Source organism: Nyctereutes procyonoides, unplaced genomic scaffold, assembly GCF_905146905.1.
Source record: "Nyctereutes procyonoides isolate TBG_1078 unplaced genomic scaffold, NYPRO_anot_genome, whole genome shotgun sequence".
NCBI classification, from domain to species: Eukaryota; Metazoa; Chordata; class Mammalia; order Carnivora; family Canidae; genus Nyctereutes; species Nyctereutes procyonoides.
In genome coordinates this window covers 10060475-10085811 of record NW_026575037.1, presented here as the reverse complement: position 1 = coordinate 10085811, position 25337 = coordinate 10060475, and the positions used below count along the sequence as shown (strand labels likewise).

The 25337-nt window shown below is 42.9% G+C and overlaps 1 protein-coding gene across 3 annotated transcripts in view; it reads left to right on the top strand.

Annotated features, from left to right (window-relative positions):
- The window catches only part of RGL1 (ral guanine nucleotide dissociation stimulator like 1), a 256134-nt gene that overhangs the window by 107400 nt on the left and 123397 nt on the right, over positions 1-25337 (top strand). The window contains exons 1-2 of one of the 3 annotated variants that reach the window (XM_055319219.1): positions 23537-23639; positions 24800-24910. The exons of 1 other annotated variant lie outside the window; for it this stretch is intronic. In XM_055319219.1, coding sequence (XP_055175194.1) covers positions 23613-23639; positions 24800-24910 — 138 coding nt within the window. In that variant the 5' untranslated portion in view covers positions 23537-23612. Of the gene's footprint in view, positions 1-23536; positions 23640-24799; positions 24911-25337 lie in introns of those variants that run through there. One more of the 3 variants, XM_055319218.1, reaches the window with a different exon arrangement.

The window sequence follows — 25337 nt, the reverse complement described above, 5'->3', positions numbered from 1 at the left end:
ATATGCAATGTATATGAACCATCTAGGACAATGATTGGCCCATAGCAAGTGCTTGACGGTATTGTTTCCATTTTTCTCTCTCTAGTTAACTCAGGATTGATCACAAACATGCGAGTTACGGCCCTTTGAAAAGTCTTGAACAGAGTGAAAGTAATTTGCAGCACTATAAACATTTGTCAATCATAGAGGGTGGTAATAATGAACATAATTATATATGTTTGTGTTTCTCTGCATGTTTTACAATTCTAAAAGTTAAATGTATCAAAGGTAAGTAAGTGAAAGTATTTTATTTTACAAATAAAAATGACTGATATAATTAAATAAGCCATCGAAAATAAATCCATTTCTACTTTAGTAAATATAGAAGAGTGAAATTGAATCATTTCTCAATAAATATTTGTTGAGTAACGACTAGGAACAGAACAGATACGGCTCCTGCCTCGTGGAGTTTACAGTCCAGCGAGAAATACAGATGAAAACAAACATAAAGGCATCCCACATGTGACTAGGGCAATTAAAGGAAACACAGGGTTGTAAGGGAGCACACACGAGGCACATTTTACCTGAATTTACCTACACGTTAATGATATGTAGGAGGACATGATGCATAAGACAAGATGTGGAGAATGGATACCAAGAGATGAGAGTAGGAGTGAAGTCCTTGGCAGATGTGGAGGGGAAAGCATGTGCCAAGGCATAGTGCCTCAAGGGATGGGGAATGAAGAGTAGTTCAATAGGGGTGGAAGATGATAGACTCCCTCAGAAGGTATAGGGGGGATGAGTCTTGAAAGGAGAGCAGATCATGAAGGGCCATGAAGGTTTCATGCTTCTTGGGGAAGAGTTTGCCCACCAAAGTATCAAGACCTTTGTCTGCCACTGTTGTTGCAGTCTCCATTTTTGTACTAATACTGTTGGTGCTTAGGAACTGATAATTTAGTGCTTCAAGTGTGACGGAATGCTGTGTTTTCTGAGGAGCCTGAAATCATGTTGCTGCTATGTTTAATGGACAGAAACTTACTCTAACTACTGCAGGGGGAATAAAATGAGTATGGAAGTTCTGTTTCTTATATATTGCCAACCTAAGAACTTCTGCCGATGGATTGAAGCCATCCTGAGCTGCAGTACCTTTCTGCCTGCCATCAATAGATTACTAGCAGTTGTTTAAAGTCCTGGACTTAACAGAAAAACAGCTTTGAGGATAGCCTTTGGGAACCTAACTTGTAAGTAGATGAGCTTTGTAATAAAAAGTTAACTCTATCATAGTTTTCGTAGACTGCTGGTATCCTCTTGCAACACATGGATCAATGTTTGTGTCCCCAATCTTGAGGTTAACTGGAGTTTTTGAAACTAATAAAAAATTTACAATCTGCAAGATTTTTCTATAACAAAATCAATAGCGTTTGTCCATTTTCCTCCGGAGCTAGGACAAATAGCGTTTGGTTTGGAGAATCTGGAACACAGTTGCACTGGGGCAGAGATTAAGAAGGGTGATTACATTCTAATGACAGTCATTCACAATATCTGATCATGTTCAAACACAGGACCATTACACATGGTTTCATAATGGAAAATAAACAGGCCAGACAATTTAGTATACACAAACCATCTGGTGACCTTGCCAGTGACTCCTCAGGGAGGGAGTTGATAGGAAAACTGATGATCTGAGATTGTGATTTGCCCAAAGTTGGAGAATAACATCATTATACTCTAATTCCCAATGGTTGCTCCGTGCACTTGGTTTTCCACAATTGTATAAAAACCTCAAACACTCTAAGCTTTCCAAACTCTACTTACATGATAAAGCTCCTGGCTGCTCCATTTTAATTTGGGAGTATACTTTTTGTCACTTGAATTCTTCATGATGACAGTCTTCCCTTCCTTCACTCCCTGCCCTGACCTGCCTCTTCCCCTCATTAATATTGAGAGAATTAATGTTAAATTTAGAAGTGGGATGTTTAAAGGAGTAGATCATCTTTATAGTTTGTCATACATGTCCAAGAAAAATCTTTAAGCTACAACCCTGGGTAGCATTTTTCTTTCCTCCGGTTGCATTTTTCCCCCTTATTTAATGTGATCAGTAGTTCAAAGCAAAATCTATTTATTCTTGGCTCAGTTTCCACCCCACTAGTTATGACTTTTAGATGTATATGTGGAATCATGTTCTCAGAGGAAGATCTAAGGAGACCCTGTATAAGTATGGAGTTAACCACCATACGGCACAGCTGGTGCAAATCAGCATGATACAGCAATAGCTCAGGGTTATTGGCAGAGCCTGTGTTTAGGATTTAATAGTAAAGAAGAAAAGAGGCTCTGTACTGTAGGATAGGGAAGAAGGGAAAAGCTAGCGAGGGAGGAGAGGAGGATATCAAAGATAAACAGGAGAGGGAAGACGTTAAAAGAATGGGGGTTTTCCTAGTGACTTCATAAACAAGTAGTCAGGGGAAGGAACCGTATCACATATAAAGTTTATTAAATAAGATGGTGTTCATATATAATCCTTCACGGTTTGGAGAGATTTGGGGGCAGCTCATTTTATATACTATGTTCCAGTCCTTTAGGAGGGTACACAATGGAACTATGGGATAGCTTGATAGACCATGAAGAACTGGGAGAGATTTTTTTTTTTGTATTTTTTTATTGGAGTTCGATTTGCCAACATACAGCATAACACCCAGTGCTCATCCCATCAAGTGCCCTCCTCAGTGCCTGTCACCCAGTCATCCCATCCCCCCACCCACCTCCCCTTCCACTACCCCTTGTCTGTTTCCCAGAGTTAGGAGTCTCTCATGTTTTGTCACCCTCTCTGATATTTCCCACTCATCTTTTCTCCTTTCCCCTTTAATCCCCTTCACTATTTTTTATATTCCCCAAATGAATGAAACCGTATAATGTTTGTTCTTCTCTGATTGACTTACTTCACTCAGCATAATACCCTCCAAGAACTGGGAGAGATTCTTGAAAGAGATTGGGAAGAATGGAAATTCTAGAATGGGAAGAGGTTATGGATTTGACAGCCCAGATTCTCTCTCTCTCTGAAGAAATGGGATCTCTGATTTGATGTATGTTATCTGTCGTTCAACCATGTCTCAGATTTTGAATAAAGATATGCATGGTCAGCATAAATCTCTCTGAGTGGGGTGACATAGTTTCTTAGATCACCAAAACCAGGCTCAACCTCAGAGAATTAGCTGTGACCTGGCTTCAGTTTTCTTTTGAAGGCAAATGAGCAGTGATAGAGCAGTTTTTTGAAAGACGGGGGTCCTCTCCCCAGCCTCCTTGGCAGAATTATACACCTGGCACTGTGGATCCGAGAGCCTCCTGTAGACTCTTAGTCTTTCAGGGGACACCTGGAGGTGGCTGATAGGAACAGAGAAGGCAAGACTCCCTCCTCCCCCCAGCAGACAGACTCATACTAGTTAGGAGCAGGGTAGCTGCCCATTTTCTGGAATCAGGAATGAAAAGTGAAGATTCTTATTTGTGGTGTGGCAAATGTTGATTATCTTGAGATCAGAGAGCTTCCAGTTACAGATGTGCTCAGATTTCAAGATATGTCAGGTGGCCCCCAAGGCTAACTCTGGGTCTTCATATGATTGCAGATTACGCTGGAAACTTCAAAAACAAGGAGATAGATAAAAGGGTGAGGAAAGATCATTTGTAAGTTGGCTTCTTTTTATGAGTGCTGGAAAGGTGTCAGTGTTGGGTTCTGTGACCCGACTGAAAAAACAACAAAGGAGGTACTTTACGTATAGTGTGTGGGTGAAAGAACATATTTGTGAGGGGAGAACTGGGGCAATTTGAAGAACTATCAATTTGTAGACAAAAGAAAATCAGTATCTAATTAGCATGAAAACTGCTCAGATCAAATAGTGACTAAAACGTTCTTTTGGTTTAGTTTTTACATAAAATACTTAGTGAGACATAAAGGGTATAGAATTTGGTTGAAGTTTCCTCCCTAGGAGAATAGCTGTAAACAAATAGAATATTCTTAACATGCTAAAAAAAATAAGTTTTCTTTCTTTTTTTGAATAAACATTTTATTTATTTATTTGAATGCGAGAGAAAAAAGAGAGCATGGACTGGAGGACAGACAGAGAAGCAGACTCCCTGCTGACTGAGGAGCCCCATGTGGGACTTGATCCCAGGATCCTGCAATCGTGACCTGAGTTGAAGGCAGACGCTTGGCTGACTGAGCCACCCAGGCGCCCTAAGATATAATTTTCTTTAAAGAATTATCTTAGTGGAAAAATGAGTTTGTAGTTAGTAAAATAGCCTCCTTAAGAAGAAATGGGATCTCTGAATATGTAGCTCTTTTTTGCCTGATGAACAGTCCAGCAGTTGTGGGGATCAGTGAAGTCTGCTTAGTGTCATTATTCTTGATCTCTTTGGAACAAATACTAGGTGATGTCATTTTAACATTTTTAATGGGTTTTGTGTCCTTTTTCCAAGAGCATGATAAATTTGAACTAACACATCTATTTTACTTTGGACCAGTACCTCTTGCTGATCCAGGGTACCCATTTTCGAAACAGCTGTTTGGGTTGAGGGACACAGAATGTGGCCATGAAACAGATCAAAGCTAATTGGCCCTCAAGGTAAATAAGCCCATGACCTTGGCCTCATTAGCCTTGTGCTTATCTAGCTGAAGTAACCTGCCCTAGGGGAAAGTTCGCTTCCCCGAAGAAGCTCCAGCATTTGGAAATTATCCAGGAGGGCTTGTAATGTGTGGACTCACCCTTTTTCTGCCCTAACGATGAATGACTGTATGATTGAGGGAGAAAAGGGGAAAGTTCTGTGCTTGCCCTGGGCCTGGTGATCCTAGGATGAGCATCAGGTAGAAAAATAATGCTAACATCGTGCTCTTTTGTAGGGTCTGTATCTAGGCCAGTGCCATGGATGTCTGACTCAGATAAATGTTGATGGCCTCACTGCAGAATGAAAGCCACTGAGGTGGATTTTGGCCAATAGTAAACCTCCGTGTGTGTCACAAACACACATTGTGTGACAGGGGAGACTTCCTGTGCAGTCGACTCTTTGGAATCTTAGCCTTGCTTTACTCTTCATACTGCCGGGGTAAACAGTTGCGTGTGCCGCCCCAACCAGGACCGTGGAATGGATGGTTGAATACAACTTCATGACTGTATACAGAAGAGGAAGGTATTTTCTTTCCCAGGCCTGGGAAAACAAAGGAGGCACGCTGCTTAGGAGCAATAGCCACTCTTGCAGGTCTGTTCTTGGAGGCTGGTTTATATTTCTTATCCTTCAAGGCCTATTACTAGGTAGCTTTGTCAATATTCCCTCCTAACACCCCCTCCTTTCTAGCCTTCTGATTGGCCAGTGGGGTGGGGAAGGGGGATAATGTGCTCCTTCTGACTCTTTCTGGAGCTGGGACAACATTTTGGTCCCTTGTATTCTCAGGCAAGGGCTAATTCCTCTTATCAAAGTCCCTTTTCTAAAGTACGATAAGCAAACATGAAATTCAATGAAAAATCCAGATGAGGCAATTATGACTCTTCTTCTTTTCACTTTCCCTCCACGCTAATGCACAGTGAACACTCTGCAGGGGTCAACTTCCTCCTCTGTGTGGACTACAGAGCTTCCTCTTTGGGTCAGGTGGCTAGGGTATTATCGATTGCTCTGCCCACAATCTCTTTTTTTCTGCCCTTGTTGGCCACACACCCAATTGTTGTTGAAGACACTATTTTAGAAACCCTGTAAAATAATAATAGAACATTTATTATATTTTTAATAGTGGAGAGTACAAATAAGAGACCCAAACTGCTCCTGGATCTCTCTCCCAAATGGACCCCCTACGCAGGGAAGCCATATTTCCACTCCATTTCAGAGCCTTTCCCTAAGTTAACCACTGCTAACCATTTCTTGAGATTCATTCTCATGCATGCCCAAATGTAACTATGTGCCCATCTCTGCATATGTGTGTATCCAGAGTAATCCATTATATGGATGTGCCATTTTTATTTAACCAGTTCTTGTGCTGATGGACATTTTGATATATTTTTAAACCATGACAAATAACACTTTGGTGACCTTCCTTGTACGTATGTTTTGTTGAAATGTTCTGTGGATACCCACGGGATAAATTCCTAGCAGTGGCATTACTTGTTAACATTGATAAGTATTACCAAATTGTGCTCTAATAGGGTTATGCCTCCTTATACTCTCAAGATGATAAATATCTATTTTGGTAGAAAGAAAAATCATGTTTTCTCAGACTTGTGTAGCTGGTTGGTTTTTCTATTTAAAGTGCTCTCTATGTTTTAGCCTCTGGGCATCTGATACGTAAAGAAATGATGCTCACGTCCTCCCCTGCCCCCTACCTGCCCCCCGCCCCCCGAGGATCCATCCAGCTCTGAAGCCAATCAGTAGAGTAATTCTTATTCTACATATTAAACATGGATGTTTAAGAAAGCAGAAAAGGATGTGGGTTCTAACTATGAGGACTGTCCATTGATGGCACTACATCTTCAAGCACCAGAGCTTCAATTCCAGCAAAACATCTGGAAGATAAGGCATGGCCATTTCATGTCAACCCAGGCATATGGGATTTTGAGAGATTATCATCAATTCTGCTCCCCATCAAGTCTATGAGGCAAGAGAGAAATCTTCTTTGATGCTTCTAAAGGAAACTCAGTGCCTGTAAGCTTCATCAGGGAAATGGAACTCATCACCCAGATGAGGAAACAGGGAGGAGTGATTAACCACTTGAAAGCACTTTGAAGCATGTTTAATCATAGCTAAATGCTTCTTCATAAAACCTGATATTTTGATGTCTGTCTAGCATCATAGAACTCCTGACCATGGCCTAGAATTTAACACCTCGTATTTTTACAGTTGAACAGGAAAATTAGACATGAAAGCCACTCAGATGTCCAATATTAGAGAATAATGCAGACATTGTCGTGGGTGGGTTATAATTATTTTTGTTGGTAATGTGCTCTCGTTATTGTACAGGGATTTGGTGAGATTGTTGTCTTCTTTTCTAAAATATCTGGGGCTCCTCAGAGGAAAACTGGAAAATGAGTACCAATAATAATGATGCACAATCCACTTAACTCATCCCCATCACACAGTGGCATAGACCCTGGCAAAAGAAGGCAGTAGGTCTCCATGTCTAGATGTACTGCTATACAGGGAACAAGAGGCTGAGTTTTCTACAGGGTGGTAGAGGTCCCTTTGCCCACTTTAATCATAGGCAGAAACACCCACTTGTCAGTCTGGTTTTCCTCCCCCTGCCTTCTTCACTATCACTGAATTTTTAAAAGATAGCCGGGAGAGAGTGTCGCTGTGTTCCGTGGGTCCTTGAGTTTCCTTGTGTCCGTGGGTAAAGCTGCTGTGCCTCTTTCGTCACACTGCTGGTCCCAGGAGGTGCATGAAGGAAGGACTAAAGGGATCTGACTGGGTGATTGAATGTATTCCAGCTCTGTTTCGGGGAGCCATGGAAACTTGAGGTGTGGAAAGGGAGAGAGAAAAAGAGAGAGGAAGGGAGGGACAGAGGAGAGATGGAAAAGGAAAATAAAATAAGGAACATATATAGAGAATAATATTATTAGCTAAAGGACTCTCAGTGAATTTCCTTGAATTCTGTAGGGACAGGGGCCCTTATTCCCTGTGTTTCAGGAATGATTTGATTAAGGATGTTAAGCAGCCACTTGAAAGTGTGAACTTGTTCCACTATAATCCTTGATGGACCATTACTCATTTTGCAAAATTAAGCCAAATCTCTCTTTCCCTATCTCCTAGCTGTTTTGCTCTGCTCAGTAATCAGAGGTGGATCTTCTTCCCAAGATGTTTATTTATAGCCTCAGAGAGATAAGACATTTAAAACAAGTAGGAATGCAATAAAATCCATAATTGAAGTCCAGATAATAAGCTGCAGGAGTTCAGTGGGGAGAGATATAATTTCCAGTCAGGGGAGGAGGAGATTATGATTGTCCTATTTTGGGGCTTAATATTTATTCCGAATTCCTCAGCAAATGGGGATGGAACAGGAGAAGGCCCTTTCCAGGCTGGGTGGTTGGCAGGGATATATCAGGGAGGTATGCAAGGGGAGACCCAGTAACAAACAACAATTCGATTATTTTGGCTGGAGTAAAGAATACATGAGGGTGTAGTGAGAAAGATATTTCAATGGTAGGGCAGGGCTCTAATCTACAAGGCTTGAATGTCAATTGTCACAACTCACGACCTTGTTAGAAATAGCCTGATTCATGGTAAAAGATGGGGTGGGGGCAGGAGCTGTGAGGGAGTCTACGCTGGCACCCAAGACATTGGCAGGGATAGGCCTGAGAGCATAGCAACCGATGACACACAGTCACCTGGGCAGGGAGCACTGGTGTTGTGAGGTAGGTGACCAACCTCCAGGTGGGGAGGTGCTGGTTCCGAGAAATGCAGGAACAGGTGGCCTGGAGAAATGTAACCAGAAGTGAGGGAATAAGAAAGTGTGTCAGCAGTTAGAAGGTTCCAGCTGCTACACTCAGGTTTACGGGCAGACTTCCAGGCTCTGGAAGGAGCAAAGAGTGGAATGGCAAGCAAGAAGCGGGGCCCCCACCCCAGAGGGACCGGGCAGATTTCCAAGGCAGGAGTCAGACCTGGAACACGGGGCCTGCCTCGCCGTGGGAGTGCCCTGTTGCTCCATTCCAGAGTGCTGAGCGGAGGGCTTCTCATTCCTTCTACATAAGGTTATGACTGCTCTTAGATGTGGGGTCTGCAGGTGGGAAAGGAAAGGCCCAGCTGTGTGTGGAGGAGGATGCAGATGCTGGAGAAAAGGCAGGGTCCGCTGCTGGCTAAGGAGCTGGAGCTTTATTTGGTGGGCGAAAGGTAGAGAATGGAAAAATTAAAACAATTAATTGAAGCTGTATTTCAGGAAGATTAATCTGCTGCTAGTGTGTCAAATGAATTAAATGAGTCCTCACCTGTAACAAAATTTCTTCCCTTCCTCTTCCCAAATACTTCTCCAGCGTGTTTACTTCTCTCCACACCTCTTTCTAACGCTGTAGGTTAAATAAACCATAGTGTTAAGATTAGCCTAATTAAATTACTTAATACAAGACTAATTTCACCTGTTTCTTTTTACATTTTTAATGAGGCTCTTAGAAAAGTTAAAATTATGTAAGCGGCTCACATTATATTTCTATTAGGGCACAGTCAGATCTTTTTTATTTTTTTAAACATCTGTTTATTTGTTTATTTATTTATTTGACAGAGAGAGCACAAGCAAGGGGAGCGGCAGGCAGAGGGAGAGGTAGAAGCAAACACCCCGCTAAGCAGAGAGCCTAGGACCCTGGGATCATGACCTAAGTGGAAGGCAGATGCTTAGCCAACTGAACCACCCAGGTGGCTCCACAGTCAGGTCTTTTTAAAATACAAGTCTTCTCATGTAACTCTGCTGTGTGGAACGTTTCGATGGTCTCCACTGCGCTGGGATCAAGTCCAGACCCTTCAGCATAGCTCCCAAGCTCTTGTGACCTCATCTCCCTATTACCCCTCCTTACTGCACTCATCCTCCAGGAAGGTCAAACCATACTGAGTTCTGTCTGTGAAGCAACTTTGTTCTCTTCAGCATTCATGCCACTCCTCTTCCCGAACTGAGCATTTCTCCCCCTTCCCATTGGCTAACTTTTTCTTCCTTCCTATTAAATTCTCAGCTTTAGACCTCCCTGACTCTAGAATAGGTGCCTTTCCTTGATGCTAGGGGTCCCACCATGTGCCTGCCCCATTAGATTCTTGGTAAGGTATTATTTACTTGCCTCTCTCCTCCCTAGACTGTACGTTCTTTGAAAGCAGGGATTCTGAGGATCACCACAGCACATGCCCCTACTAGCACAGTACCTGGGGCATAGCAGCTGCCTGCATGATTGTATGAATGAAGAAATGGGACCATCATGCCAGACAGTATGATCCGGAACTAGGAATGAAAAGGATAAGACACTCATGAAAGAGCCAGTAAGGACATAATTCTCGAGTGCCGGCAACTGTGTGAATGCATCTCTAATTACTAATGGGTATAAAGCACTGCTGTACTTTATCAGGTGCCTAAGTCCTAAATAACACAGGCAACAGCAAAGAGGCAAACAAATCTTCTAAGAACATTTGAATACACAGAAGTGTACTCTTACTTTATTTTATAACTTTTTACAATTCTTTAAAATTTTAACTCCACTGTAGTTAATACAGAGTGTTATATTAGTTCCCGGTGTGCAATATAGTGATTCAACAATTCTATACATGACTCAGTGGTCATCAGGAGAAGTGTGGAAGCATATTCCTTTGAAAGTAGCATGATTTTTGCAGTCAAAAGACTGGAGTTCAAGACATGGCTCTTGCATTTACATGGTCTTTGTTGTCTTGACATTTCATTTTCTTAGGTTATAAGATGCAGCTAGTACTTCTACTTTGGGGTTGTTGTAAAGATCGAGGAAACTAATAGTTGTAACATCACTTTGTAAACTGCAGTGACAGAAAGCGTTAGCCAATTAACAAGGCAAAAATATTCATGCCTTCAAATAGGTGATATTCATGCTATGGTGACTAAATTGTACATACTCTTTTTTTAATTTATTTATTTATTATAGTCACAGAGAGAGAGAGAGGCAGAGACACAGGCAGAGGGAGAAGCAGGCTCCATGCACCGGGAACCTGATGTGGGATTCGATCCTGGGTCTCCAGAATCGCACCCCGGGCCAAAGGCAGGCGCTAAACCTCTGCGCCACCCAGGGATCCCCATACTCTTGATCTACCCCCAGCCATATGAACCTCAAATAATTCACCCTATAACAGAGGAACTTGGATAATCTAGGTGAAGTGACCCATTTCGGTCAGTGTGACTCAAGGAATGCTCTGGGGAGAGAGTGAGCAGGAGGTGCAGTGGGCACATGTGCCCAGGCAGCGTGGCTGGGCTGGGCGGCCTCCTTCTCTCTGCCCGGGCTATGATGACTCCACATTTGACCTCTACGCTAGGGCTCACTCGGATTCTGCTTGGATTGCTCTCTTCTTCCCATCTGCCCTGCTTCCCTAAACCCCTTCCCCACCACCTGGAAATTCTATTCATACTTTCAAGTCTTCAAGAGGTTAAAGTCTTTAGTATCTAACGTTGCCTTTCCCCCCTCTCAAAAGAGGGCCCCCTGGCTGATCTTTTCTCCCTTTCCCTGATCGGGTATAGCACTAACGCCGAGTATTTCCAAGGTGGGGCTTGAAAGAGGCCCTTCCGTCCAGCCTGTATTCTTGCTCCCAGACCTGTGTCAGAGTCTCACCTGGGGTGTGCCGGGATGGCTGTTCTAATGGGACAACCTGCAACACTAGCATTCTGACTTGGAGTTTAGTCTGGATGGTTCCATAGAGGTCCAGAATCACATCCTGCGGTCTTACTGGCTTGCTTTGTTTGTTTGCCTCCCTTACTTGAGATCCAGGGCCAGGATGTAGAATTCAGTGCTTTACACATAGTTTACACTCTGTTAAAGTCATTAAAAATAGTTATTTATTTACCTGACCCTTCACAGAGGATTATTCAAGGGATTATGGGATTACATAAAATAAAACAAAAGCATGCCCTGTGTTTCCAAGGGACATACATCCAGCATAATAGTATACATTATACTATTACAATGAATTGGTGCCCACAAAGCGAATACAGTACTATTTCTTTTTTTTTTCTTTTTAAGGAAAAATAAATAGCCTATTTGGCATGTTTTATGAACTAGTGGTCATGCCTAGGATTCTCTTTGATCTGTGATTCCTCTAAGTCGGGGCCTTCCCTTATGCTGTTCCCTCTGCCTAGATAGCTCTCCCCCCACTCTTTCCACTACTACTGCTAATTCCATCTTGGCTTTCACATCTTACCTTAGAGACCATTTTTTTTCTGGGAATAATTCCCTCAATCTTATAGGCACAGCCTATACATCCCAATAACAATCTTTCTGTTGGCACACTTATCATACTGTGATACACATGCTTTGTCCATTTGTCCCTTCAGTCCATTAGCACCACGAGGCAGGTACTGCAACTGTCTTGTTGAAAATTATTTCTGCAATGCCTGCTTAGCACAGTGGCTGATATATAGTAGGTGCTTTGTAAATATTTGTTGCATGAGTGAGTTACTAAATGGGTAAAGGAGTCCCTTTTAGAGCCCAGAACAATTTTAGAATCAGAGTATGTCAGAGTAAATATTAGAATATTTAGAATATTTTGCTCTTGCCTCTAGTTAAGTGACTCTCTTACCTCTACTGATTTCTGTTCTATTTAATAGGTATATTAATTGGAATATGGGTTTGGCTGCTAGTAACGGAAAGCCAAATTTATAACACTTTAAACAAGAAGGAGTTCTATTTCTCTCTTGCAAAACAGTCCAGAGATAGACAGTCTAGGACTGGTGTGACAACTTTGTTCTATGAGATAATAGAGCCAGGCTTTTTCTGTCTTGCTGCTCCACCATTTAGGATGATGCCCTTATCCACATGGTTCACTGTCATGACAAGATCCTGGGAGGTCCACTTTTGTCCTGGAATCCTTGGATTCTACACCTACAGTGAATTTAATCTGTTTTCAGTACCTGGAACTGATTCTAGTGCCTTCTGCACCCTCTTAGGGGAGCTTGAGTCTGGTATAGATTTATGGAACTAATCAAATCGAGGAATTTCCCACTGCTTGCCCAATCCCTACTTTCCCTGCAAGCCTTTTTAGGTGGGGAAGACCAAAAACCTAGCCCAAGTTGGGCACGTATGCCAAGAATGGCGGCTGGTCTCATGCTAAGGTCATCCAGCCTTTAACCAAAGGTGGTGTGGTTTCCTGTGGAACAGGATGTGTTCATTTCATAGGATGGCGTCCTGGCAAGTTACAGGAGAGAAGTTCCTTTGAATAATGTAAAAATATATGACCTATTTGGGTATAAGGAAAAAGTGTATTACTTATTTTGTTATAAGATTGCCACGTAACTTATAATTGCACTGTCACTTCTTTACAGTGCCTTTATGTTATTTTGGAGAGCAGTCATTATCTTTTATGATTAAGGTTCAAGGTGAAGGAAACCTATCAATTCTCCCTCCTATAGCACACATGCACACACAATACTCCACCTCCCACCATGTCCAACTCAAACTCCTCATTCCACAACACACACACACACACACACACACACACACATACACGTTATCTTTGAAGGGAGAGGAATGAGGACTCTATGCAGCTTTCTAGAACAGTAGCTATTCGCCTATTTTAGAAGATCCTGAATGAACCAAGGTAATGACTCCACCCCATCTCCTACCCCAGATGAAACACACTTTCATTCTATAAACCTTACTTCATGTCTTAGACAAAACAGGCTCAGTATGAGTTGAATCTGCCAGTTTAAAAGGCAAATAACAAGAACCAAAGATGTGTCTAAATTTGTTCCTGGCAAAGGCAATATGTGAGATATTTTCTGATTTATAAAAAGACATTAGAAAATTGACATACAGTCCACAATCAGCTCTCTAAAGTGGTAAAATTCACTTTTCTTTGTATTCTTGTGTGTTTCTGTGTGAGTAGCTCCCCTATTTGCAATATATTGGTTAACTATTGTTAAAGTGATACTTCCGTTATATATGTTTTTCTTTTCTTTCCACCTTCCCAAAAGTTCTCCTTTAAGGCAGAAACTTTCCGTTCTTGGTTTCATCCAAAAGACAAATATTTCTGGGAAAACACTGCGTTTAAGCTATTCAGCAATTCTAGTGTTATGTAACTGACCACACTAAGACTTTCAATTAACTTTGGTTACATTTTATTGAAGAGTGTCACAGAATAGAATAACCAGTGATAATTTAAAAACAAATTTTATATGTTTTTAAACAGAAAACCCTCTTAAAATATGTGTACAACATCTCGTGATAAGGACAGAAGAGAAACAACTTGTCATTTGAAGCATTCTAACGTCCATTGACTGTATTCCAAGACTGACTTTAGTGTATTTGAGAATTTTTAATCACAGTGAACTTCCCTTCAGCATTAGTTCCCATAACTCAAGCTCTCCTTGTTCTTCTTTCCGTCTTGCTCTCCTCTCTGGTTATTTTTGTTTGGTGTTCAGTTGTGGGTGCATCTTGAGACTGTTTAGATTCTGCTTCTCTTCCACTCAGGAGAAATAATGTGAATTCATGGTTTCAAACAACTTCCTGTATACATAGTGACTTGCAACCACTTTCTTCATTTCTAGTCTTTTTCTTTCCTTCCTATCACTTTTCAATATCCTTTTCTTTCTCCTCAAAATTGAACTGATAGTATTTTTCCCCAAAAGCAGAAAGTCCTTTCCATTCTCTCTTTATTTCCATATCCCCTTGATAATCCCAAGTGTTCCGGTCTTAAAATCTTGTGGATTTTTTTATTTCCCCTCTCATTTACTTGCAACATGCTGCCTATCATTAAGTCACAACATTTGTTTTTCCAAAATGTCATCCTGATTCATTCCTTTGGTTCAAAACCATTGTCTCAGCCTAGGCGTTGTTCGGCATGTACTTGACTGTGTTGTCTCCTATCAAATGGCTCTATCTCCACGCTGTCCCCCTCTGACTAACCTATGGACACGTATTATAATCACCTTGTTCACCCTCTGTTTTATCATTTCGGTTTCCTCTTAAGAAAAATTCCAGAATCTCTGCCATCCAGCTACTTTATCTGAACCTCATGTCCTTTGACTCTATGAGCCTCTTCTTCCAACCAAATACCACCCTTTAACCTGCCATCTCACCTACTGAAAGTCCTTCTTTCCTCCTCCTAGTCTATGTTTCTCTTTTTTTCTCCAAAGGTAGTGGTTGACACAATCTCAATAAAAACTATAATTATCTGCAAGTCAAGAATGTATGCCGCCTGATGGAGGTTGTCCATGTCCTCTCAGTGACACATTGCTTGGTTGGCCCTGTTGTCTTAATCTGTTCTTGCCGATCTGTGGCTTTTATGAAGTCATTTTCATTTGATCCCTTTCTGTCCTTTCTTTGCTTTTAGAGTACAAACAACCTTAAGGTAGAGACAATATCTAAGATTTATTTATATCACTCAACAATTACAAAGCACTTACTGAATTTACAGCATGGCTTTATTTATGTGTCTGTACCTATCAATCGATCATAGTTATTTATTGAGCATCTCCCATGTGCTAGGCACTGCGGGAGGTGCTAGGGAACAATAAAGGGAAAAAATTAAATTGCCTCTGCCCTCATAGAGTTGGGTGAAACAGACATTTATCAAATAATCATACAATGAAGGACACCTGGGTGGCTCAGCAATTGAGTGCCTTTGGCTCAGGTCGTGATCCCAGGGTCCTGGGATCGAGTCTCATATTGGGCTCCCTGCAGGGAGCCTGCTTCTCCCTCTGCCTATGTGTCTGCCTCTCTGTCTGTGTCTCTCATGAACAAATAAATAAAATCTTTTAAAAATCATACAATTAAATGTAAAATTATGACTGTGGTAGAGTTACAAAGAGAGGATCACGGTGCCATCAGAGCACATAATAGGGGGATTTAACCTAATTGGGAGAGGAGAAGAGGGTGGGATGTCCCAAGGAGGAGAATCACATGTGTAAAGGCTCTGTAGTGGACAAGGGCCAGATAGAGTGAAGACACTGAAGAAGACTGGGGTTGCTGGAGCCCAGAGAATGTATGTAAAGTGGAGTGGAAGGAGGCTGGAGAGGCAGGCAGGGGCCAGTGGGCAAGGCCCTGTGAGATAGGAAAAGAATTTAGGTTTTAACCTTAGCAGTGGGGAGGCACTGGAGGGATTTAAGAATAAGGGGATGCTGTAGTAATTTGAAAATATCACTCTGGTCACTGTATGGAGGTGGGGATGGGGTGGGCAAGAATACCACACATGGTATCTTCCTGTGTTATGTAGCAACTCAGTAAATGTTGCTCATTGACTGAACAGTTTGTGGGGCTTACAGTTCTTTCTGGGTTCACTGCATCATGAATTTTTGGCTTCAAGCTGCAAAATCTTGAGTTACTTGATGTATGTGCCTGAGTTTTAATATAGCCAGTCTCCTTTGGATTCCACAAATTCTCAATCTGACAGAAAACGACAACAGACAACATTAACTGAGAATTTACCTTGGTGCTGGATACTGTGCTAAAGGCTTGATGTGTATTATTAGCTCATTTAATTCTCAGGATGGGCCAGTGAGGAAGGTGTTTGTATCCCTATTTCATACGGGTTTAGAGATGCGAGAGATCTTGCTTCAGAGTGGAGTGACGGATCTAGGGCTCACATCTCGGTGTTTCTAACCACAGTCATCGCTCTTAGCCACTATGTTCTCACAGTTCTGGTTCATTCGAGCTTTCAGTACCATTTCAATACCATTATTGTAAAAAAAAAAAAAAAAGGATATTCCGTTAGCCCCGAAACAAGGTATGATTTGGCTAATTGCCCAGTAGCTCCTCCCAGAATCTTGGTCAAAGCCCTTCATGGCATCAGGTCACCAATCCTCCACTTTGCAGAAGGTTTTATCATCATTCCTCTTTGTTAAGAAAGTCAGCTTAAGAGCTGACTGTTGTATGTTTTGATGTTTTCAACCATCTGAGTAAATCTCTCTCCTTTTTTCTTTTACAGAAATCTATAATTAGATGAGGTAATAATGCTCATTAGCCCAAGTTACAAATAGTATTCCAATAACCACCTTCTTCCTCAGGCAAGCATCATCAACATCAATTAAGACTAACTACCAGCAATTGGTAAACTATTAGTTGAAAAATGTTTGCCATCATGCCCAGAGGAGGCTTTTGCCTTTGGCCTTCCATCTGTCCAGTGCTTTTATGTTTCTTCTATCTACATTTTCTACCCCCCTGTGGCAGGCTTCTTCTTTAGCTATAACAGGTTTATCTAAAATTGGCTTTTAATTCACTTGCCTAAATAAGAGAACCTAATAACATTGAGCATTGAGAATTTTTAACGTATAGTATGCCTATGATAATTAGTAAAAGCACTTTGGGCCCTCAGAAAATGGAAGCAAATCATTTTTGACCAAGCATGACCAAGCATGACTGGTTCTTAGCCCTTTGCAAAGCAAGGCTGAAAGTTCAAGTGAAGAGGAGGTGGAGGGGGCAGCCCACTTAGCAGAGCAATATATAAACTGAGCAACCATAGCGGGATGCTCAGCTGATCATCAGAGACTGAATATGGAAAGTTCACTGAGGAACAACACAGCCTGCAGGACTGAAGAATAGGAAGAAGCATTTCATAGGGAGGCTGAAAGGATTCAATCATTTGCAGTTTGACAATACATTGATATTGTTGGAGGAAACAAGTCAAGAATTAGCAGATTTATGTGTTAACATCCTTCACCAAAGGGTTTCAGGGAACTACAAATTGAGGAAGATAGAGTTTATAGATAAAAGATAGAGTTTATAAATAAAATAGAGCTTATAAATAAAATACTGCAAAGGGTTATTGTTGATTTCACTCACAAGTGGGAAAGGTTTTCAAACTCATATGTTTAGGAAAGGGCTGTGGGCGAGGAGAGGCAATATGCACTCAGTGCTGCTAAGGTGTGGAAGGAGAATCCTGGCCTCTTGCTTTTTAGTTTTTTTTCATGTATTTGTTGTTGTTATTATTTTCACTGCTCCCTTAGGACTGTTTTCCTCTAAAATTTTGACTGGACATAAGACATTATAGTCTGAGGGCACCTGGGTGGCTCAGTGGTTGAGCTTCTGCCTTCGGCTCAGGGCATGATCCCAGGGTCCTGGGATCGACTCCTACATCGGGCTCCCCACAGGGAGCCTGCTTCTCCTTCTGCCTATATCTCTGCCTCTCTCTCTGTGTCTCTCATGAATAAATAAATAAATAAAACATCTTAAAAAAAAAAAGACATTACAGTCTGGCATTGAGGTTAAGGACAAAACCAAGGCCTTCCCATGTCTTGGCATTCTCATGCTGATGTGGCCATTATCCAGACAAGTCTGTACACACTTATCCCAAGCACAATGTCCATTGTACTTGCACTGTCCTTATTTTTCTGTCATGCAGTAAATCTGTTGTCCGAGGAAACAACCTAACATGCAAAGAAAATGCCGGAAAGAGTGTGGAGGTGGGGACGGAAGGAGATAGATTTTTATTCAAGGCCACTTATATTCCTTTATTTAACACTCCTGATAAGCTTGAAGGGAAACAGATGAGGACACTCATGCTGTGAGAAGTGAGGGTCAGACCCTGGGTTGGAAGGCTTTTAGACCTGAAATTCAAACTCTGGCTCTCAGATGCCAGATGTCCCCTCAGTCACCCGGGCACATAAGTATTACTCCATGTTATGCTGCCTATGTAAGTACACCCTATCATAGTTTTTGTATTTTTCACTTCTTCTTGCAGCCAGAGAAGTAGAATACGATTGAGGAAAGTGTGGTATCAGAGAGGCCAGTGAATAGATAAATGAATGAAGGGAATATATAAACTACGTATTTCCACTTGTAGATAGCTTCTCTTCAAGAATCAGCTACTTATGTCTGCTCTTAACCAGCCTTCTCTTTATTGGCTCTGGTGAAACTAGAAGTAAAAAAGTTTTTCCCTCCAGTTTGGGGTTTTCCATATATCTTCCCTCTTTCCTGTGATACTCTAGGACCCTTGTACTGCTCTGACTTATCAGTGACCACCGAATATGGCCACATAAAACTATTCCTGGCAATATCCTACACTTTAAGGATCCACCTTTGCATCCCTCCCCACATCAAATTTTTAACTGTACAGCCCATATTAGTTAACTATAAACATAATGTTGTACAGCACCTTTTCATCTTGAATAACTGAAACTTTTACACATTTGAACTTTTTCATTTTGAAAACTGTAACTTTGTACACATTTGAACAGCAGCTCCCTATTTTGCCCTGCCCCTGAGCCCCTGACAACCAACACTCTACTTTCTATTTCTGTGAGTTGGACTACTTTAGATACCTCACATTAGTGAAAGCATGCTGTGTTTGTCATTCAGTGACTGGCTTATTTCACTTAACATTATGCTCTCAAGGTCCATCCATATCATAGGCATATGACAGGATTCCCTACTTGTTTAAAGATGAATAATATTCCTTTTTTTAAAATTTTTATTTATTTATGTATGATAGTCACAGAGAGAGAGAGGCAGAGACACACAGGCAGAGGGAGAAGCAGGCTCCATGCACCGGGAGCCCAATGTGGGATTCGATCCCGGGTCTCCAGGATCGCGCCCTGGGCCAAAGGCAGGCGCTAAACCACTGCGCCACCCAGGGATCCCCTAAAGATGAATAATATTCCATCATAGGTGTGTCCATATCTCATTTTCTGGATTTGTTCATCTGCTGATATACAGTTGTTTCCACATCTTGGCTATTATTAATAGTGCAGCAATGAACATGGAAATGCAAATATTTCTTCGAGATCCTCATTTCAACTGTTTTGGGTCAATACCCAGAGGTGGGATTGGTGGATCTTGAGGTAGTTCTATTTTTGGTTTATCAAGGAAACTCTGAACTCTTTTCCATACCAGCTATACCAATTTATATTCCTGCCAACAGCATACAAGGGTTCCCTTTCCTTTACATCTTAGCTAACATTTTTTTCTTTGTTTATTTGAATAATGGCCATCCTTACAGGTAGGAGGTAATATCTTGTTGTGATTTTCATTTCCATCTCCCTGATGATTGGTCATGTTAAGCATCTTTCATATACCTATTGGCCATTTATATCTCTTCTTTGGGGGAAATGTTTAGTCGAGCCCTGTGCCCATTTTTAAATTGGGTTATTTTATTTTGTTTTATGTGTTTTTTCTTTTCTGTTGAGTTGTAGAAGTTCCTTATATATTATGGTTATTAACTCCTTATCCAACATGTTGTTTGCAGATATTTTCTTCCATTTGATATGTTGCCTTTTTATTCTGTTGTTTCCTTAGCTGTGTAGAAGCCTTTTAGTTTGATCTAGTGTTGCTCATCTGTTTTCGCTTTCCCCCAAGGTATTCTACAAATTTGGTGGATATCCAGATTTCCCAGAACCGTTTGTTGAACAGACAGTCCTTTCCCCATTGTTTATTCTTGACAGCCTTGTCAAAGATCAGTTGACTATATATGTGTGGGTTTATTTCGGGATTATTAGGGTCCATTGTTTTATTATTTGTCCGTCATTATGCCAGTTCCACACTGTTTTGATTACTATAGTTTGGTAATATGTTTTGAAGTCAGAGAAACACTTCAGTGACACTTCCAACATTGTTCTTCCTTTTCAAGATTGCTTTGGCTCTTCAGTGTCCTTTGTGATTCCATATGAATTTTAGGCTTTTTTTTTCTATTTCTGTAAACAATGCTCTTATAATTTTGTTAGGAATTGCTTTGAATCTGTAGATTGCTTGGGGGTAGTATGGATATTTTCATAATATTAAGCTTTCAAATCCACGAACACAAGTTGTCTTCCCATTTTTTTTGTGTGTCCAGAAATAAACTGTTAGAACTACTTAATGAATTTATTAAAGTTGCAGGAAGTAAAAGCAATATATAAAAATCAATTGCATTTCTGCACACTAACAATGAAAGTCCAAAAATGAAATTAAGAAAATAATCCTATTTACAATAGCATCAAAAAGAGTAAAAACTTAGGAATAAACTAACCCAAAGAGATGAAAGATTCGTAGGCTGAAAATTACAAAATATTGCTGATCTACTTTTAACAAAACTTGACCTATCCTCTTAGGACCATACTAGGTCATGGACAAGTTAATCTGGTAAATAAATTCAAATTTAATTATAAATGGCTTACTGGTTTATCCTTCCCACACATTGGCCAGGTATGTGTAATAAGGTAATTCTATCTGAGCTGCCTACAGGTGAAATATTTTTAAATGAATATTTTAAAAACTGCAAAATTCAGCACTTGATTGTACTATCTAGTATAACCAGACTTTTTTTTTTTTTTTTTTTGGTGGCTCAGCATTTGTACAAAATCAAATACATTATCAGGTATAAATACAAAGAGTTATTCTTGGAAAACCTCTCTGAAATTATAATGTAATTTAGTAAGTAGGCATGACTTCAGATTTCCTCACATTGCATACATACACAACTTTTCAGTGAGTGAGTCTGGGAAAATACAGTTGGGGAAGAAGTGCAATAATAAGGGAATGGAACTTTATTTGATCACTTACCATGATAATTTGCATACATATTTCATTTAATTTTTTTTCAAACCTATATATGTTTGTCCCATTTTACAGATGGGAAGCCTTAGAAACTAAGGCTCAGGGAGGTGGCACCCAAGTTCACTCTGTTTTTTTATTTATTCATGAGAGACACATACACAACAGAGAAAGGCAGAGACATAGGCAGAGGGAGAAGGAGGCTCCATGCAGGAAGCCTGATGTGGGACTCGATTCCTGGGATCACTCCTTGAGCCCAAGGCAGATGCTCAACCGCTGAGCCACCCAGGCATCCTTTTTTTTTTTTTTTTTTTTTAAGATTTATTTATTTATTTGAAAGAGAGAGAGAGCAAGGGGTAAGGGAAAGAGGGAGAGGAGAGAGAGAATCCCAAGCAGACTCTGCACTGAGCACAGAGTGGGGCTTGATCCCGAGACCACCACCAGAGCAGAAACCAAGAGTTAGATGCCCAACCAATTGGGCCACCCAGGCGCCCCATGCCCAAGTTCACTCTTAAAGTAAGCACGGGTTTGAAGCTGGATCCACTTGCCTTGAAGTCTGTATCTTCCCCCTTTATATACCAGGTGGCCAGCCAGGGAATTGGTGGAGGAGAAAGGAGGATGATGAGATCGGAAACCTGTGTAGGGTCTTGTGAGTTATAAGCTGCCTTGTCTGGGAAGGCTTCCTTCAAGGGGTGGGGCTGAGAAACTGTGTGATATCCCTGAGGTGAAAAATTGTCAGTAATCTTAAAATTTATGGCCCCAAATCAGGTTAAAGTATAGCGGTGAAGTTAATCTTATGGGTTGCTTAACTGTCCTCAGGTGCATCTTGTGGTCTTTGAGATCACTGGATAGGCACTCCAGGGGACCTGGGGATGGCTTAAGAGGTCAGAGTAGGGCCTCCCCATGATTATCTTCTAGACATTGGGGACATGCTGTCCTGGTGATCACAGGAGGGTCTAGTCTATGTGCTTTTACTTTTTTTAATTATAGAAATAATCACTTCGGTTTTATAAAAGAGAGCATTCATTCAGTCCACAGTGACTGAGCTGGGTAGGTTCTGGTTGTCTGAGGGAAACTTGTCTGAGTGATTTCAAAATGTTCTCAAGTGTCCCAATCCTTTTTGTTTCTCCTTGCTGTGCCCTCACTGTCATTTTTCTGCTCTCCTGGGAACATCAGTACACAGGATTCTCTAGCTTTTCAGCTCATGAGATATTTATTGGGAATCAAATCCCAGCCTTATGCCTTAGCATGGCAATTAGTGGGAGGTCTTTAAAAACAAATTGAAAGGTGATTAAATACAATTAGAGGGCATAGTATCACAGACATGAACTCTAAGGTTCTTTGTATAAAAAAAAAAAATTTTGTAAAAAATTCCTAGGTATGAAATCCCGTCATGTGCCAAAGCCTGAATACATTATCATCCGGTATCCTGCTGTCAAGGTATTGAAACTGGATCTAAAAGATGTTATACTCTTATGTCCTGGTAGCAGATCTGTTATGGCACAGGTCCTCCGGCAGTCTCCTCGTGAAGGGCTCTTTCCTTACTGTCATTATCCTGCTGGGTCCCTACAGTAGGGAAAACTCAACCCATGGCTGCCTCACGAAGACTCCCAGAATCTCCAGGGCCACCGATGCCCGCTTTCCACGCTGTCCACCCCGGCAAAACCCTTTCCTGCTTTGTCCCCTTCCCTCCCCCCCAGCCCCCCCAACCATGGCCAGTTACTGTGGATGAGCCTTATCCTAATGGGTGGTAGAAAAAAGCCCGCAGCGATTCCTGTTGGCAGCCTGCTGGTGCAGGACCAGTACACCCCCCGGGCGGGCACGGGTTCTGGACTATCCTCGGACCATTTCTTTCTTCGTCCTAATGAAAAACTTCCTGGCCTGCAGTAGTGCTCCCGTCTTGGTGGTGGTGGTGGTGGTGGTGGGGGGGGGCAGCTCCGATTTAATCTAAACTGAGCAGGTCACCCAGGTTTTCCCGACCCTGTCTTCCCATCCCTTGGGCACGGCCGCGTCCCCCCTTTAAGTCTCAGCCAAGGGGGGAGACACACACGCTTGGATCCCCCCAGGCCGCGCCCGGTGACCCCCCGGGGGACCCGCGCACCTTGCGAGGGGGGTTTCCCGCTCGCCCCCGGAGCTGGAGAAAACTCTGGCCCGCGCAAACTTTCGGCGTGGGGTCGGAGAGAGGGAGAGCGTGCCGGGAGCACAAACAGGAAAGCCTGACATCACGGAGCGGCGGAGCGCGCGGGGAGGAGTCTGCGGCGCCCTCGCTCGCCGCGCTCCCTTTGTGGCCCGAGTCGCGCGCACCGGCGGCGGCGGCGGCGGCGGCGGCGGCGGGGGCAGCGCTCGCTCGGGGCGCGGGGCGCGGGGCGCGGGGCGCGGGGCTGTGCGCGCTCGGGGCGCGGGGCGCGGGGCGGGCGGGGGCGCCGCGGGCCGACGCTGCGGGGGCCCCCGGAGCCGGGCGCACCATGCCGCGGCCGCGGACCGAAGACAAAACTGAGAATGAAATTGCTTTGGCAAGCTAAAATGGTAACGCGAGCCCTGCCCTCTCCCGAGGCTTCCCCGGTCGGGAATCTCTCCCGCTTTCTCTGCGCGCGTTTGGGACCCCGGACCCCCCCCCCGCCCCCCCGCCCCCGGGAGCCGGGGCTCCTCTGGCTGCGCCCGCCGCGCCCTCGCCCGCCCCGCGGCTCCCACCCTCTGGGCACCCGCCTCTCGTGCGTGCGGGCAGACGTGTGTCGGGAAGGGAAAACTTCTAAGGACGGGGAAGCGCTGGTCGCGGGGAGCCCGGGAGCGCCCCTGCGGCGGCGGCCGCCTTGGCCGGGACCTGGGGGCCGGGGGGCCGCCGCGCGCGTTTTGCTGAAAGCTGCATGATGCTGTGTTGCCTTTTCCTTTCCTTTCCTTTCCTTCTTTCCTTTCCTTTCCTTTCCTTTCCTTTCCTTTCCTTTCCTTTCCTTTCCTTTCCTTTCCTTTCCTCTTTCCTTTTTCCTTTCCTTTTTCCTTTCCTTTCCTTTTCTTTTCTTTTTCTTCTTTTTTTGATTTGCACTTGCCAGCTTATTTTATGGAAATAAACTTTCCGCTCCCCTCGCCCCCCCCCCCCCCCAGCCCGACCCCGCTCACTCCTTGGGTCCCGACTCAGAAGGAGGAGAAAAAAGACTCGGGAAGCCTCCCACTTCCGAAGGAGTGAGGACTCTTGGCACTTTAAACACTTGTTTGCGCCGGAGTTTAAACCCCGCATGCTCAAGTTAACTGAGCCCGCTTGTAATCGTAGTACCAACTTTTTTTTTTTTTCTGCCAACGAATTATTTTTATTCCTTTCACCTGGGGGTGGGGGGTGGGAATTAATCCGCACTAAATCACAGTGTCTTAAGGAAGGGCTGTGGGGGCGGGGGGGGGGGAGGGAGGGAGAGACTTTAAACAAAACCCTAAGATATGTGAGTCTAGGAAAAAGAACTACATGGAAAAGTCCGGGGATCCTGATACCACAGGGAAAGGCTGGAAGCCAAGAAAATTTCAGCATTCCCTCTATCGCAATGTGTCTTGTACTGCCCTGATTGTAATATTTATTTTGAACAGTCCATCTTGTGCCTTGAGTGCTGCTGTAAGCAGTAAAGCAGCTGGGATAGATTGTGGTTAGATGAGAGGAAAAAAAAAATACTCTTTTTCTTTCTCTTTATCCCACCCCCTGGCAGAGCTCGATTCAGGACTGGGGTGAAGAGGTAGAGGAAGGAGCTGTTTACCATGTCACCCTCAAAAGAGTCCAGATTCAACAGGCTGCCAATAAAGGAGCAAGATGGCTAGGGGTGAGTAAAGCTGGAGAGACTGTGAACTTTGGAGTTGCAGTGTCTGTTGTTCTGTGAATATCATCATTATTTAGCAGAGGCAGGCTCCCCCCCCCCCCTTCTTCTTCTCTTTTAGTCTTAAAAAGGAGACTGCCAATGACCGAGTATTTGCACTAGCCGTACAGGTCTGTTTTTGTACTTAATGTTTTCCAAAGCATCTTCCCTGGGTTTGTCAATAATTCAGAACCTCTTAGAAATGTCTTGAGGTCTTTGGCAAACAGGGTGGGGGTGGAGTGGCAGAAAGTGACACGCCGTAACAGGACCAGAAAGCAGCTCTCTGTGAGACAAGAGCCATAAGCAGTTTGGCCCAGATGGGCCTTTCTCTCCCTGGCCTTGCCCTACTGTTGCTGACAGCTCCTCTCCTCCTGTATCTTCACCAGGTACCCAG